Genomic DNA, 15,835 nt, shown 5'->3' with positions numbered 1-15,835 from the left:
CCATCCAGTTCATGTACTGTTTCTGAGATGACTTCACACGCCTTCAGTGTTAGCCTCAGTGTCATGCAGTGTGATGCTTACTGTTATGGATTGGCTCAGCTGTTTGACCCTTTGTTCTAGCTGTTCTCTGTCCTGCTTCAGTTCCAAGCTCCACTTCACCAGTTTCTGCTTCTCCTCCTCTTTAGCTGTCAGCCAGAAGACAGAGAAACCATTACTGTCAACACTAAGTGTTCATTATATTAACACAAATTCATTTGAGGTAGCTTTTTTTGAAGTTCGAGCTCCTTCTGTACCTGCTTTATATGCAATGTAGGAATGAACGATAGCGAGGGTTCCAGGCCATGGGATTGCCTCATCTTTCATCAAAATCTAAAGAAGAAAAAGAACAACATTTGAATCCATGTCAATGGGCTTAGTTCTTCTGCTTCTTTTTTATAATGTTGTAATAGGCATTCAACCATAAATTGTGTTTCAGTGGTTTTTGGTGGAGTCAGGTGAGTGGAGATATACAGTATTATTCAAATACTGGGCTATATAATGTATGCTCCCACCAAAAATTGGGAAATTATATTCGTTTATAAGAATAAAATTGCTCAGAGAAAGAGATTTTGTTTAACAAGTAATACTTTTCTTTCTTCTCAAAAAAGGTGTCGGTCAAAATGATTGACACTCCTAAAAATTCTTAGAAATAAAGTAGTCAAAGGTTTAGTATTTGGTCCCATATTACTATTACATGTGATTCTATAAACTTGTTGGATGCATTTGCAGTTTGTTTTGGTTGTTTCAGATTATTTTGTGCCCAATAGAAATTGATGGTAAATAATGTAGTGTCATTTTGGAGTCACTTTTATTGTAAATAAGAATATAATGTTTCTAAACACTCCTACATTCATGTGGATGCTACCATGATTACGGATAACCCTGAATGAAATCGGCAATAATGATGAGTGAGAAAGTTACAGAGGGTCAAAGGTTATACACACAACACATGCTAACGTCCCCTGTTATTGGTAATGGTGAGAGCATGTCTTTCGGGGTATGATCTCTGACCCTCTGTAACTTCATCACACCTCATTATTCACAGTAGCATCCACATTAATGTAAAAGTGTTTAGATATTCTATTGTTATTTGCAATTAAAGTGACTCCAAAATGACACAATACATTCAATTACCATTAATTTGTATTTGGCACAAAATCATCTGAAACACAACCAAATGAACTGCAAATGCATTGTAGTCACAAGCTTGATGTAGTCATTGCGTCCTATGAATATGGGACCAAATAATAACCTTTTGACTACTTTAATTCCACAAGTATTTATTGGCGTCAATAATTTTGACGACTACCTTAAAATTTTTAAAAAAAACATTACTTGTTGAACAAAATCATTCTCTAAACAATTGTGTTAGTATAAAAGAATATACTTTCCATTTTTCTTTCGCATAAAATATAGCTCAGTATTTGAATCATTTATTTTATAGTCATCATTGCTCATCTTTGTCAAGGGTGTCAACAATTTTGGACCGCACTGTATATACTTTAGTTGAAGTTGCCTGATATCTTCACCAACTTTCAGATATGTATACAATCATGACTCTGAACGCTGTTGTCGGGGATTTTAGGACAGAGAGACAAGGCCATGAATCAGATGATTATTGGTTACTGTAGGTTATCATACTGTATGTTATGGAAACATTGCAGAGAGGGATATCAACATAACACGTCCTCCCTTTCAACCAAGCTACCAAAAGCCCAGGGACACATATAGGGCCCCCGTGGAGCACTTACACATCGCAATAATCTTTCAGAGACCAGACGGACAAGAAAAAACAAGATGGCAGTGCAAGAAGCATTTTGTACAAATAATGAAGTGAAATGCATGGTCGCTTTCTCATGCCCGTTCAAAACATTTGTTGGGAGAACTCACAAAACTAGGAACAGTCTTATTGCTCAGACGCCCTACAATAAGACACGCTCTTGAGATTCCTGAGAGCACTAGGACACGGTGGCACGAGTGGTTCATACTGAGGTTTCACCTTCTAATATCGCACTCTTACAAACTGGCTCGGATAAACAGGGGTGGCTGTGGCTCAGCTGGAGCTTATATTAGCTGCATTTAGTTTACAACTGGCCCGGGAACTGCTGGGGGAGCTTCTAAGTGGCTGAGACTGCAGGGACAGATGCTGCTGTTACCTGGTCGTGACATTTGGGGCAGATCCACATGCCCCTGGGAATGGTTTTCAAAGGTGGAGCGAGGCAGTCCAGATGGTAAACACGTGCACATGTGTCACACATGAGCAACTGACCACTGCGCCTGCACACAGTGCAGAAGTCCTCATGGATGTCTCCCTGTCAGGAAGAATTGCATCAATCAGTATTGTGGCCCACTACGCCCAACCGATCATAACTGGATATGTGGGACTAGAGGAGAGGGGAGTCGAACTTCACTGAAGGACACCTGTCCAATCTGACTGTGCTTTCAAACTGTCCACATTGTAATTGTGTTTGTGGGCACTGGGGGTTGTTCACACTCCCCAGTTTTCACTGGATGACCGCGAGTAATGTTGCTGGTCAAGATACCCTACCAAACCCCAAACACCACTGTCAACAACACTGATGTGTGATGCGTTGATCCAAACATCCTCAGCCAAATGTAGGGAGGGACTTTTCACTTTGTAAGCTTATGGACAACAGGACACACATAGATTGTCACACATGAATGAATGATGGATGTAATGGCATGTAAGGGTGTAAAAGTGAATGGATGTGGAAGGTTTCATGTTGTAAGGAGGTATGGTCTGTCCTGAAACCATAGGGCCTCAGGGAGATACCACTGAGGGGTGATTTGGGGGGAGGCTTCCTCTAGTCCTGGTAGGTGCAGTGGGCTCTTCATCAGCTACTTACATCCCCGGAGTTGGGGCTAGGCAGAGGGAGGGTGTGGGGGTGGACGGGGAAGTGAGAGCCCCCCCTCTCTGGCCGGTGGTGGCCCGGGGAGGCGGAATGACTGCTGGTGGGGGATGTTGGGGTGTGAAGACCCAGCTCAGGAACACTGCTGTATTTGGGTGGGCGACCTGAGTGAGATGAGACACGACAAAACAAAACAAAAACAAAAGAAAGGAAAATGGGAGAACAAAATAAAAAAAACATTCTCATGACATACCTGTGACAAGGGGTCCTCATTGGCTAGCGCATAAGGAAGAGGAAGAGGAGGAGCACAGACAGAAGCGTTAGTACACAGCGAGAGGGAACAGCATGAAGTCGGGTCAAGAGGAAGGGTGAGCTGGGCAAAGCTGACACTTAATTAGATAGTAGTTCGGAGAACAAAGAAGCTGACAGTTAATTAGACAGTAGTTCGGAGAACAAAGAAGCTGACAGTTAATTAGACAGTAGTTCCGAGAACAAAGCAGGTCAAAGCAAGATATAAGCCACATCGTATCGACCCGCAGAGCAGAACTTTGTTGAAACAAATGTCAAATCTAATTATGTCAGCTATTATCAACACTATTTCAATGTACTATTTGAAACAATAGGTCGAATACAGCTACATTCAACATTGTCAGTCAGAACGTGGGAAGCAAATGCTTGGTTCATACGAGGATCAATTCTCCTACATGTTCTACTCACAAAACTGCAGTGAACCACTCAACCTGTCACAAAACAGGCCTCTTAAGTCTGTTACAAACAAATGAGCAGTGAGACCTGACTTGGCATGCCATACTAGCCTGAAATCCAGAACCTGTTTTTGTTAACATTCCACTCCATATACTCTGTGTCATGCTAAACATGACAAGGAGCGGCAAGGACTGGAATGATAACTGAAACAGACTGGTACCCAGGCTAATGCCATACCCATAGCATTCAGACTGAGACGTGGCTCAAATCCACATGGGGGTTTTGCTTGGTGGAGTCCTGGGGTGAGCACATACAGTATAGGCAGAGCAGAGCTGTGAGGTCATCCTCAACAATACATTCAGAGCAGGGTGGGTTGGGAAGACATCTTACTGAGAGGGCAAAGAGAGCTGGTTAAGTAGCATGAATTACTGACAGGGCAAAAAAAGCACAGAGTCAAGTGGCATTAAAGCAGGAAATGCAAGCCAAAGAAAGAGCCAGCTACATTGCATTAGCATGACAGTGCCACCAAAATAGCTACCAAAGTAAGTCTGTGATGGGGCAGTATCACAGTACAACAACATGCTGTAAACTAGTCTCCGCAGTTATGGGATATGACAGCATAGCCTTCCTCCTGGTATTTGGGAGGTCCAATTGACATGGTGTTAACAAGGTTTACAAGGTGGGACACTCCACACAACCCTGAGTAGCTAGGTGTTTCCATAACCTGACAAGAGATTCATACTGACCTCTCTTCCTGGTGCCTTGGTGTAGAGGAGTGTTCAGGTATGTGACGCCGTTCTTCTTACGCTGTGAATATAGGTTGTGTTTACTACTTGGGTAGGGTTCTCTCACAGCAGAGCTAGAACGGGTACAGTAGGGAGTCGGTTCCATTTCAATTCAGAAAGTAAACCAAATTCCAATTCCACATTTTCCCCATGGAAGAGAATTTGAATCGGAATATCAATGTACTTCCTGAATTGACTGGAATTTAAATGGAATTGAGCCCAACCCTGACAGTATCACCGTAATGCCATAATAATAAGCTTAGTGGTCTATATACTGTACCTCCGGCTCAAACACTGCTCCACTGTATACCGGGTTTGCTGTCGTTCTCCGCTTGCGCTCCTGCCTCCGACTCTGGATCTCTGCACAGGTATAGAATAGACCAGGTCTGTATAACACTATGGACATATCTAATGTTACATTGTGCTCTTGCAAGTTCAGTCATTATTGTAAAAAAAAAAAAACATATACAGAACAGGGTGGGGGTGTTATGAAAAAACAAAGCTCCATTTGGGTCTTCCAACCTTCCAGATGGTCATATGTCACAAGTCCCAAGGACACCATGAAGGCTAGTTTCTGTGGGAGAGAACAAGAAATCAAATGTTCATTCAAACGTGCCAGAAAACAAGACTGGCCCACAAAAGCTGACCATATACTTTTCATTTTCTTGTTTTCATTGCATCTGTGTATAGAGTTTAGGCCCACCTGGGGGTTGTCCTCTCTTTTGTTCCTCAGCAGGGGTGGAGGGGTGCCTCTAGTGGCGTGCGAGGGGGAGGAGGGCGCACTGGCCGATGCCTTTGGCACGGTAACACCCCGAGCTTTAACAGTCTGGAGGACGGAAGTGACAGAGTTAGACGCACACTTCAAGAGTCACAGTCCCTCCACGGTGGGTGCTACGTCCCTTCATGTGCGACCTCTCTCTCTCTCGACGAGAAAAACACACATTTTGAAAACACACAGCAAACCAGGACAGAGGGATGTGATAACCTGAGCTTATGGAGGTGGAGGACTCTCCATTCATGAACGTTATTGAGAGGTTATTGGGACGTCTTCCAATATTTCACTGTATCTAAGAATTCACTCTCTGGAAGAGAGTTGTAGCAGCCGCTCAAGTACCTATCCATGCACATCAACAAAGCAGGGTGCCTATGCAGACCAAATTGAGTTAAGTAAGAAGCCTGTGATGAACACAAAATAGCAAGGCTAACAGCTGCCTGCTTCTTGGTTAAACAGCAATGAAAATGGTAATCATACTACCGAAGGCCCTACTCAAAATATTACCTGGAAGCTAATAAGATTTCATTTGATTGGATCCTTTGAGATGAATGCAATTAAGACAAATCAAGTTCGCCCGCACCCTCTTCGTTCCCCCCCTGCTCTCACCTTGGTGTCAGGGCTGAGGCTTCTGATCTGAAGGGTCTGATGTGTTGCCAGGGGGGTGGTGGCCGTAATGGTGGCTGGCGAGGTGATGACGATGCCAGTCAGCTGGGCAGAGGGCAGGGTCTTGGTGATGCTGGCGCAGGGCTGGCCGTTTACAATGCGTACCTGGTGGATGGGCCCGGTGGTGGAGGCCAGTGAGGTGGAGGTCAGCTTGGTGGTCAACATGACAGGCCGCTGGAGGAGCTGAGGGGCAGCCAGCATGGGAGGAGGGGGCGCAGGGGCGATGGGCACCGTGGGAGTGGGCGTAGGTGTGGCTGGGTTTGGTCGGACCTGGCCCACAACATAGACAGGAGGATAGTGAGTATACAGTATTGTAAGGGCCAATGCCTTTTAAACAGCAAGAAAAAGTGCATATCAATTACACAGCTTTGTCATTAACCCTCTGTAATCAACACACAAAGCAGCAACAACAGAGGGCATGCCACATTCACAATAAAGGTTAGCAGGAGGTGGGCTGGCCCTGGGCAGGTAGATTGAAGGAACAGCCAAAGCACGTGGTAAGGAACAACACTGCTGACATAGATAGTGAAGCCAGGTAGTTAGCAAGGGGTTACGAAAATGCCACTGAAACAGGTCTTGGGCCAAGCCTCCGGTCCTGAACAAAAAGCATATGAATGCAGGAACACACATCAAAAAAGGACACGAGACAAACACAACAAATTTAAAAGAACTTGCTCCAACAGTCCCCTCCAGTAGAATCCCTATTCAGGCCTCTGAATAGAAAACCATTGTAGCCTGGTAGGCTACGCAATCAAACTGCCTCAAATTGAGTACATTTGATGTTACATGATGTCAGATGATACCTAATGAATTGCGAGCTTAGAAGCGGGTCATTCTAGGACTGATATCCAGTCTAAACACCCCCTGTTAGTGTTACTGGAGAGAAGCTGCGGGGTGAGGGGAGGGGAGATCCATGTGGACGAACCTGCGGTACAAAGGTAGGTCGAGGCATCAGTCTAGGTGGAGGGATAAACTGAGGAACTTTGATAGGCTGGGCGGTGGCCTGCACCTGTGACGAAACCATCCGTTTACACACGTTAGAGAATGTGAAAACGCAGAGCTGTGCAGTCTCCACGAGATGGACTATGAGAGCACACTCATAAATGTACAATTCACACAGCAAAGAGAAATAGGTTCTTTGTGAAATCTGCATTTACAGACACCCCTGCAACGACACAGAAAAGGGTGACACGTTATCCTTATGTAAAGAAGACAGCAACCCCATCTGTGCCCTGTGATTTAAAATGTTTGTTTACAAATCAGACATATACTATTAACACAATCAGGACTTCAGGGACAGTTCAGTGTAAATTCATTTTATGTGCAGACAATGAAGCTGAGTGAGTTACATGTGGGACATACAGTATACTTACAACAACAGTGTTCTTGGAGACTATCCGAACTGGCTCCATTCCCTGATTGGTCAACTTGCTGGATGTCTGAAGGTTGATAGGTGAACTCAGTGAGTCAGGGTGACCTATGCTGGCCTTGGGCGTGTTGCTGATGGCTGTGACCTTGGCGACGGAGGGTCGCGGCGTCACAGCAGAAGCAGGCATGGTAGCGGTGGCAGCTTTCAGTACCAGAGGTAGAGTCTTAGTGGTGATGACCGGGGTGATCGTCATCGTGTTCTGATCAGGAGAGAAGCTAAGTTGAATATGGTGCTACCCTTCAACAACACATACAAACAGATTACTATTACAGCTGTGTGTGTGTGTGTGTGAGCAAGTACCTGTGGCGTGCTCAGTTTGTCAGGCGAGGGCAGGGAGGGTGGGGTGTGGAGGTTAGGCAGGGCAGAGGCCTTCCCATCAGGCTGCACTGGGTGCTGGGGCTGCTGATGGGCCTGGACCTCCAGATGATCCTGTTTAACCAGCAGCTCTTTCCTCAGCTGCTCCACCACCTTCTTCTGCAAGACAGAGGAGACCGACAGATTTAAGTCAACAGAAGGAATTCAGAGTTTTCATATGGATTGTGCTGTGCTAGAGAGGTACATACATAATGATGACTCAAACAAAAAACTGTCCAGTGCCAGAATATCAAAAGCACAAAACAAAGGAAAAAGAGACAAGCAACTGTCCTTGACAAATGATATTCTTTACCTCATACAAACCCAATTCCCTCTGTTGCCGACTCAGTCATTTTCGTTTTTTTATCTTCATAGGAAATAAAGGCACTGTTTGCTTAAACGTAACAGAAATGCTTTCTGCTTTAAGGCAGAGGGAGGTGGTGAGGTAAATGGGAACCGAAAGAGTGAGAAGAGAGAGGAACAGCATCTGCCTCAGGTTAAATTCACACTGAAAATAGATCAGATGACAACAACAAAAAATGGCCACATCGCGCACTGAACTAAGGCAATGATGGAATCCAAACTGTGTACATTATCCAGTTGATTGTTGAAGAAAAAAAACTATGTTCCATGTATCCACATTTTTATTTTGACTAGAGACCTTATTAAAATGACATGAGGATTTGTTTCACACGCATGTAGGCCTAAATCCTGTTAGATATAAATGCAAGAGTAGCCCTCACTGTGGAATAGCAGGAAGTGCCCTGGATACTTCTAGCTATCCCTTTGCTATTGCAAATAAAAGGCACAGATTTAGTATTATATGTTTATATAGTAACCACAACCAACTACCACAGCTAAACATGACCAGAAAGTCAATGAAGATGAACAATCATTTAAGCCTCCTGCAGAACCAGTGCTGAAATTCAGCTTGGGAATTTGTCCCAATAAAATACAGCCTGAAACTGTTTTACTCACACTGTGACAAAGACACACAAGGCTCACCCCCCCACATGCTTCCAGTTTGACAGCAAGCAAAGTGGCAGGTGTCCCAGATTCCCCCTGGCTACTGCACATAGGACACCTACCCCAGTCATGAGCAGCCTGCTTCTAGGCAAATCATCTGTTCCATCCCCCAACAACAGGTTTATACTGGTTCTGACACAGCAAGTCACAAACATTCTCAATTATCTGCAACCTTACCCACACAGTGAGCATCAACCCTATTCTGGTAGGCTCATAGAATGCTTTACGGTTTCTAATTATTTATTGCTTTCCTTTATGACCAGAGAGCTAATTGCAGAACCGTGCACACGCACACACTCACATTAATACACACACACACACACACACACACTCTATCCCTCAGATTAGCACACGTGCATAAACACACATTCACAAACAGTTTCCAGTTGCCAATTGGCCTGGCTTCAGACTAGTTTGCATTGACTCTGGCACTGCCGCGGCCTCTCGCGGGCCTAGCCAGGAGATAGGAGAGGACACGCATGATGACGGCAGCACAATGAGGCAGTTCATTCTCCCCTCACATTCACTCCATTGACGTATGCAGCGAAAGCGCTCCCCCCTTCTCTGCTGCCTGCGTCTGATAAGACGGGACAGAGTCTGACCGCTCGAGTTCACCTCTGTCCATTCTCCCACACTCACTGCGGTGAAAAGTGAGCCAATGTCCTCTCGGGAAAGCCACGGGCAAGGCTGAGCCAAACTTCTTGGAGGGTGCTGCATCTGAACAACGGGTAACCGACCGTCTATGTGAATTCTGTCAGAGCAAGCGAAAACACCCAACTGTGGCTTCGCAAGGAAAATATAACCGCTAACAAATAAATATAAATCCAAATCATGTACATTATTTCTTACCTTTTATCTGACTTCGTACAGTATTGACCGTGCTCTTTGAAAAAAGATATTACAGGCATTGACAATTGTTATATTAATAGAGCACTGTTGAGGAAAGAGCTTGCAAGTAAGCATTTCACTGTAATACCATTTCAACTTCATTTCATCCCCCATAGGAAAACAACCTTTTTTATGTTTCTTTCTATTCAATGAAATTGAATCTTTTTGTTGTTGTCGATCAAACCAAGCAGTAGTACAATATGGAACAGCCTGTTTGGAAATAGATCTGACGCTCACCCACAAACGCTCTCTGAGGCCACATGGGAACTGCAAACGCCCTCAATTAAAAACCAAACACAGGCGTGTCTGAGCAAAAAGGCCAACCTGTGCACGTGAAATACACAGCTCCGGGGAAGAGCAATAAGCATGAGTTTTTTTCTCTCTCGACGTGCTGTGGTGAATGACCGCTGTGTTTGTGTGTTTAGTTTAACAAGCGTGGATGTATCCGTACTAGCCGGTGACTTTCCCCTTCCATCCATCTACCCTCGGATCTATAATCCCACCACTGCACACCTCTAATTGAATCTTCCGTTGGGTTTGAGGTGAGGGTCCTGTCAGCTCTCCCATTCCCTTATCTCCTCTGCATCAGGCCTATTTAACTGTTTGCTACAGGCACTGCAGCTTTCCACCCCCATAATGAATCAAAAGATAGAGAAATATGTATGAAGGACTAATAAGTACTGTTGTCACAATACCAGAATTTTGACTTCAATACCGATACCAGGTTTAGTATTGCTGACAGTTGTGGCTGCTTTTTTGCGTGATGTATTGTTGTCTCTACCTTCTTGCCCTTTGTGCTGTTGTCTGTGCCCCAACAATGTTTGTGCCATGTTGTGCTGCTACCATGTTGTGCTCCAGCCATGTTGTGTTGCTACCATGTTGTTGTCATGTTGTGTTGCTAGCGTGCTGTGTTGTCATGTGTTGCTGCTATGCTATGTTGTTGCCTGAGGTATCTCTCTTGTCGTGTTGTGTGATTTGTCCTATATTTTTCATCCCAGCCCCAGTCCCTGCTGGAGGCCTTTTGCCCTTTGGTAGGCATATTAGCCAGTCAAAGAATGGCACTTGAATCATACAGATAAACTCAGCTACTGCTCTGTTTAATTGTTGGGCATTTTTGTTTATCATTTTGTATTTTATTTGAACCTTTATTTAATTAGGCAAGTCAGTTAAGAACAGATTATTTTTTACAATGACGGCCTAGGAACAGTGGGTTAACTGCCTTGTTCAGGGGCAAAACGACAGATTTTTACCTTGTCAGCTCGGGGATTTGATCTAGCAACCTTTCGGTTACTGGCCCAACACTCTAACCACTAGGCTACCTGCCGCATCTTTTGAGTTCAATATCATTACATTTACAAAATACAAATTCTGAGACAACCATGTGTGCATTAATGAATCAATTATACAGTCAATTTGACCTTGTTTTTACCAGTCCAATTACAGAATGGCAATCATTTATTTCAATGGTACATTTATATTGATAAACTGGGTAAATGAAATGTAGCTTAGGCATATCCACAATACAGGTGAACGCATGTTCAATAGGAGTTTGTGCATGCATTGAGTTATTGAGCTTGTTTTGACTGATTTCATGGGGCTACAGATGACAAATAAAAAAATCAGTTTTCCTTCCATTTAAGATAATATGACCTTTATGAATTATGAAGCCTTTATGTGCTTTATTACATCAATTCTTCAAAATTCACAAAAAGTGACGTTAGTTGATGAAGATGATCTCATAGAACAAGACGTGTAAGATCTCCTAAGCCTGCTTTTACCACAGACCTTCTCTTCTGCGTTAATCCAAAACCCCTCGAAAAACTGCATTAATTTTCCCCATAGGCTCTGTCCAACGATCCATGGTGGAGATAGTGCCTGTCACGTTCTTAGTTCTTTTGTTATGTCTTTGTTTTAGTATTTTCATGGCGTGAGTTGGGTGGGTTGTCTATGTTATTTTTTCTATGATTTGGGATTTCTGTGTTTGACCTGTTATGGTTCTCAATTAGAGGCAGCTGTCGATCGTTGTCCCTGATTGAGAACCATACTTAGGTAGCCTGGTTTCACTTTTGAGTTGTGGGTGCTTATTTCCTGTTTAGTGTTTTTGTCTTTCACCTTACGGGACTGTTCGTGCGTTATTTATTGTTTTGTTCAGTGTTCTAGTACGTCATTAAAAGCTATGAACACTTACCACGCTGCGCAATGGTCCTCCTCTCTTTCTACCAACGATGAACGTTACAGTGCCTCCAAAAAGACACCATTACAAATGCTCTCTATAGATCATCTTTGGGAGAGACGTGAGCGAGAGACCAAATAAGTGAGCGAACCATGTCTTTGGTGGCAATCAGCTTGGAAAAACTGCATATTTTAGTTTAGTTAGTTGCATATTATCACAAACAAAGTACTAGGGTAGTGAACTGATATTAGCTTTAGCTGTTAGCTAGCAAAGATATTTTGCTTACAAAGCTGGAATCTACCAGTATCTTCTTCCATTGTAAAGTGTTCGAGCCTGTAATAGACTAGCCCGTTTCGCAAACAGTAATGAACAGTTTCAACATTTCTACATGCCGTGTCGCATTATTCAAGTCTGTTAACTTCTGCGCAGCATGAGTGGGAGCTAACATGAGGCAGCCCAGACTCCCAGTACAGGCTAATGAGTAAGTGGAGAAAGCAGGGTGCGTAAAATAATACAGGGTCGGCTGCGCTGATAGACAGGCTTGGTTCGTGAGACACATTTATCAGAAGTACTGAAAATAACACAAAATCTAGTACCGAACCATTCTTAGTGTTATAGTATAGAATAAGTACAGACGTTTAGGTATACCGTGCAACACTACTAATAACCACTAAAGGATCAACATTGGGATTTCATAATCTGCTCAGTGCACTCCTGTTAATAAACCTCGAGGACTGATGCAGTGATTGCGCTTATTCTTTGTGGTTTAACTAATGATTTCGTTTTAAAAATCAGCCTTTTACAGTCCGCTTATTATGGGAATTCTAATTAGTCGATCGTGTAAAGGACTCTACATGAATTGCATTCTTTTTAAAAGCCAGTGTATTGCTGTAGCTTTGATTTGGCAAGGTCAGTGATGCATATGTATGAGCTGCCCTTTAGTGCTCCACAAAGAAGAATTGGGCACAAGCTTTCTCTGCTGTTATTGCCATCAGCTACATTGAGTTGATGGACAAATAACTTTCTATGCCGCACACGCACACACACACACATGCAAACACACATGCAAACACACACACACACACACATGCAAACACACACACACACACACACACACACACACACACACACAAACACACACACACACACACACACACACACACACGCAAACACACACACACACATGCAAACACACACACACACACACACACAGCAGGACAGCTGCCACGGTGAGACAGGTTTCATCAGAGACTACCCTCATGATTCTGACAGTTGTCCTTCTCAGACAACAGCTATCAGCCGCTAAGGTCTTGGGACATCTCGGGCGAATGAAAGACATCTTGTATCATCCTCAAATGTTCCACATCTCTTACTCCACATACAGCTACAGTATGTGAACTATTGTCCTGTTAACTACTGTCATCTTCAATGTACCTCATCTTTTAGCATAACCATTCAGTATTCTCTGATGCTCAGTAATAGCTAGACAAAGCTGACAGCTTTTCCGAGACCATTTTCACACCTTTATATGTTTCATTATGCAGAAGTCCTTGGGCATGCGGTAGGTCGGCCAGTTGCATTTCCTTTTGGGGGGTCTCCCTAGAGATGGAATGCTTTTTGATGAGAGAACACAGTAGAGTACGGTAAGAAACATGCACAGGCAGAGATGACCTCCAGAGGGCACAATATGGTCACGTGTGTCTTACAGCCTCTGAAGACTGAAATCAAAGTTTATAAGTTGTACGTACAGAAAACGTGGTCAAGGCTTAAAATGATCAATTCTGAATAAACAAGAAGTCAAAAAGACCTGAACCTCTCAAAAAACCAAGACAAGAATGGACAATTACATACAGCATAAATATTACACACAATGAGTGCGATGTACTTTCTTAAAATAATTTGTTGAGAGACCATAGCAACAATTCCTTTCCAGTTATAGATTTAAACCACACGCGAGTCATCTCCAGATGCTTGTTGGGGTGTGCTGAGGCCTTGGGAGAAAGCCCCGTGTGTCTGCTGAAGTGCTGACTTGGCTGCTGAACATACGCCGCAAAGCAGTGGTTGGCTAATCAAAGGCCCAGTGCTCACTCAGCAGGCACAGCAGTGCGCCCTATAACTGTCCCACCTCCCACTTTCTCTGGGAGGGTCTGTAGTTTACAAATTATACATGGTGGAAAGTCCAAAGGCTGCCTGCCGGGAGAAAAAAAATCTGAACCAATGCTCTGCTAAAATGGTCCTCAGTCTCTGGCTTCACAACATCAGCTGTTTCCTCTGCTAGCTTTCCTCGGGGAGTGTCAAAACCCATAGCGCATGTTTTCTTTGCTTCATCTGCATTGCCGTAATTCAGGCATTTATTAGGTGACATTGTCAGACCTCTTTGTCATAAGTCCCCTACGACACTCACTGGGATCTCTACAGTGCGTGTGACAGGAAAGGGTAAATGGCACTTCATCACACGGCCCTCGATGGCCATCCCCCCTGTCAATGGGGACAGAATGCTGTCATTTTAAATGGCATACAAATGGGAGGGGAAGCAGTGACTCACAGATGAGGTTGACTTTATAAAAGCACAAGCTCCTCTATTTCCCCATCTCATCTCAGGGGAGGGATATAACAGATGGAATGAAGGGGTACACTCTGTTCAGACCCACTCCCCCTCATCATGACATGCTGTACCATAGAAACCATGTACAGCAGACCTGGGTCAAATACTGTACATATGGCATACACAGTGGCAAGAGAAAGTATGTGAACTCTTTGGAAATACCTGGATTTCTGCATAAATTGGGCATAAACTTTGATCTGATCTTCATTTAGGTCACAACAATAGACAAACACAGTCTGCTTAAACTAATAACACACAAAAGTATACGTTTTCATGTCTTTATTGAACACACTGTGCAAACATTCACAGTGCAGGGTGGGAAAAGTATGCGAACCCTTGGATTTAATAACCGGTTGACCCTCCTTTGGCAGCAATAACCTCAATCCAATGTTTTCTGTAGTTGCGGATCAGACCTGCACAACGTTCAGGAGGAATTTTGGACCATTCTTCTTTACAAAACTGTTTCAGTTCAGCAATATTCTTGGGATGTCTGGTGTGAACTGCTCTCTTGGGGTCATGTCACAGCATCTCAATCGGGTTGAGGTCAGGACTCTGACTGGGCCACTCCAGAAGGTGTATTTAGTTCTGTTGAAGCCATTCTTTTGTTGATTTACTTCTGTGTTTTGGGTCGTTGTCCTGTTGCATCACCCAACTTCTGTGGAGCTTCAATTGACGGACAGATAGCCTAACATTCTCCTGTCTTGATAAACTGGGGAATTCATTTTTCCATCGATGATAGCAAGCTGTCCAGGCCCAAAGGCAGAAAAGCAGCCTTAAACCATGATGCGCCCTCAACCATACTTTACAGTTGGGATGAGGTTTTGATGTTGGTGTGCTGTGCCTTTTTTTTCTCCGCACATAGTGTTGTGTGTTCCTTCCAAACAACTCAAATGTAGTTTCACCTGTCCACAGAATATTTTGCCAGTAGCGTTGTGGAACATCAAGTGCCCTTTTGCAAACTTCAGAAGTGCAGTCGTGGACAGCAGTGGCTTCTTCTGTGGTGTCCTCTCATGAACACCTTTCTTGTTTAGTGTTTTACGTATCGTAGACTCGTCAACAGAGATGTTAGCTTGTTCAATATATTTTTTGTAAGTCTTTAGCAGACACTCTAGGATTCTTCTTAACCTCATTGAGCATTCTGCGCTGTGCTCTTGCAGTCATCTTTGCAGGACGGCCACTCCTAGGGAGATTAGCAACACTGCTGAACTTTCTCCATTTAGACCATTTCTTTTACCGTGGACTGATGAAGATCGCTTTTAGAGATACTTGTGCAAGTCAACAATTCTTAAACTTAGGTCTTCTGAGATCTCTTTTGTCCGAGGCATGGTTCACATCAGGCAATGTTTCTTGTGAATAGCAAACTCAAATTTTGTGAGTGTTTTTTTATAGGGAAAGGCAGCTCTATACAACATCTCCAATCTCGGAACTGACCCTGTACATAGCTTACGTACATTTTTCTTAATTATATTTTTTGGTGTGTTTTTTATTCAAGTTACTTTTTTTAATAGTCCTACTGATATTGA

At 43.7% G+C, this 15,835-nt stretch overlaps 1 protein-coding gene across 5 annotated transcripts in view; it reads right to left on the bottom strand.

The window, feature by feature from the left end:
* LOC115112076 (PHD finger protein 21A-like) overlaps positions 1 to 15,835 on the bottom strand; it is a 39,742-nt gene that overhangs the window by 1,811 nt on the left and 22,096 nt on the right. For 2 of the 5 annotated variants that reach the window (XM_029638839.2, XM_029638840.2), the window contains exons 6-17: positions 7,567 to 7,740; positions 7,211 to 7,465; positions 6,763 to 6,846; positions 5,781 to 6,107; positions 5,103 to 5,225; positions 4,922 to 4,973; positions 4,680 to 4,759; positions 4,361 to 4,421; positions 2,907 to 3,073; positions 2,196 to 2,351; positions 294 to 369; positions 82 to 185 (exon numbers count right to left, since the gene is read on the bottom strand). In XM_029638839.2, the coding sequence (XP_029494699.1) occupies positions 82 to 185; positions 294 to 369; positions 2,196 to 2,351; positions 2,907 to 3,073; positions 4,361 to 4,421; positions 4,680 to 4,759; positions 4,922 to 4,973; positions 5,103 to 5,225; positions 5,781 to 6,107; positions 6,763 to 6,846; positions 7,211 to 7,465; positions 7,567 to 7,740 (1,659 nt within the window). The remainder of the gene's footprint in view (positions 1 to 81; positions 186 to 293; positions 370 to 2,195; positions 2,352 to 2,906; positions 3,074 to 4,360; positions 4,422 to 4,679; positions 4,760 to 4,921; positions 4,974 to 5,102; positions 5,226 to 5,780; positions 6,108 to 6,762; positions 6,847 to 7,210; positions 7,466 to 7,566; positions 7,741 to 15,835) is intronic. The other 3 variants (XM_029638843.2, XM_029638841.2, XM_065011848.1) reach the window with 3 other exon arrangements.

This window comes from Oncorhynchus nerka, linkage group LG27 (assembly GCF_034236695.1).
Source record: "Oncorhynchus nerka isolate Pitt River linkage group LG27, Oner_Uvic_2.0, whole genome shotgun sequence".
NCBI lineage: Eukaryota > Metazoa > Chordata > Actinopteri > Salmoniformes > Salmonidae > Oncorhynchus > Oncorhynchus nerka.
The sequence above is the reverse complement of the archived record's forward strand: the minus strand, read 5'-3'. Positions and strand labels throughout refer to the sequence as shown.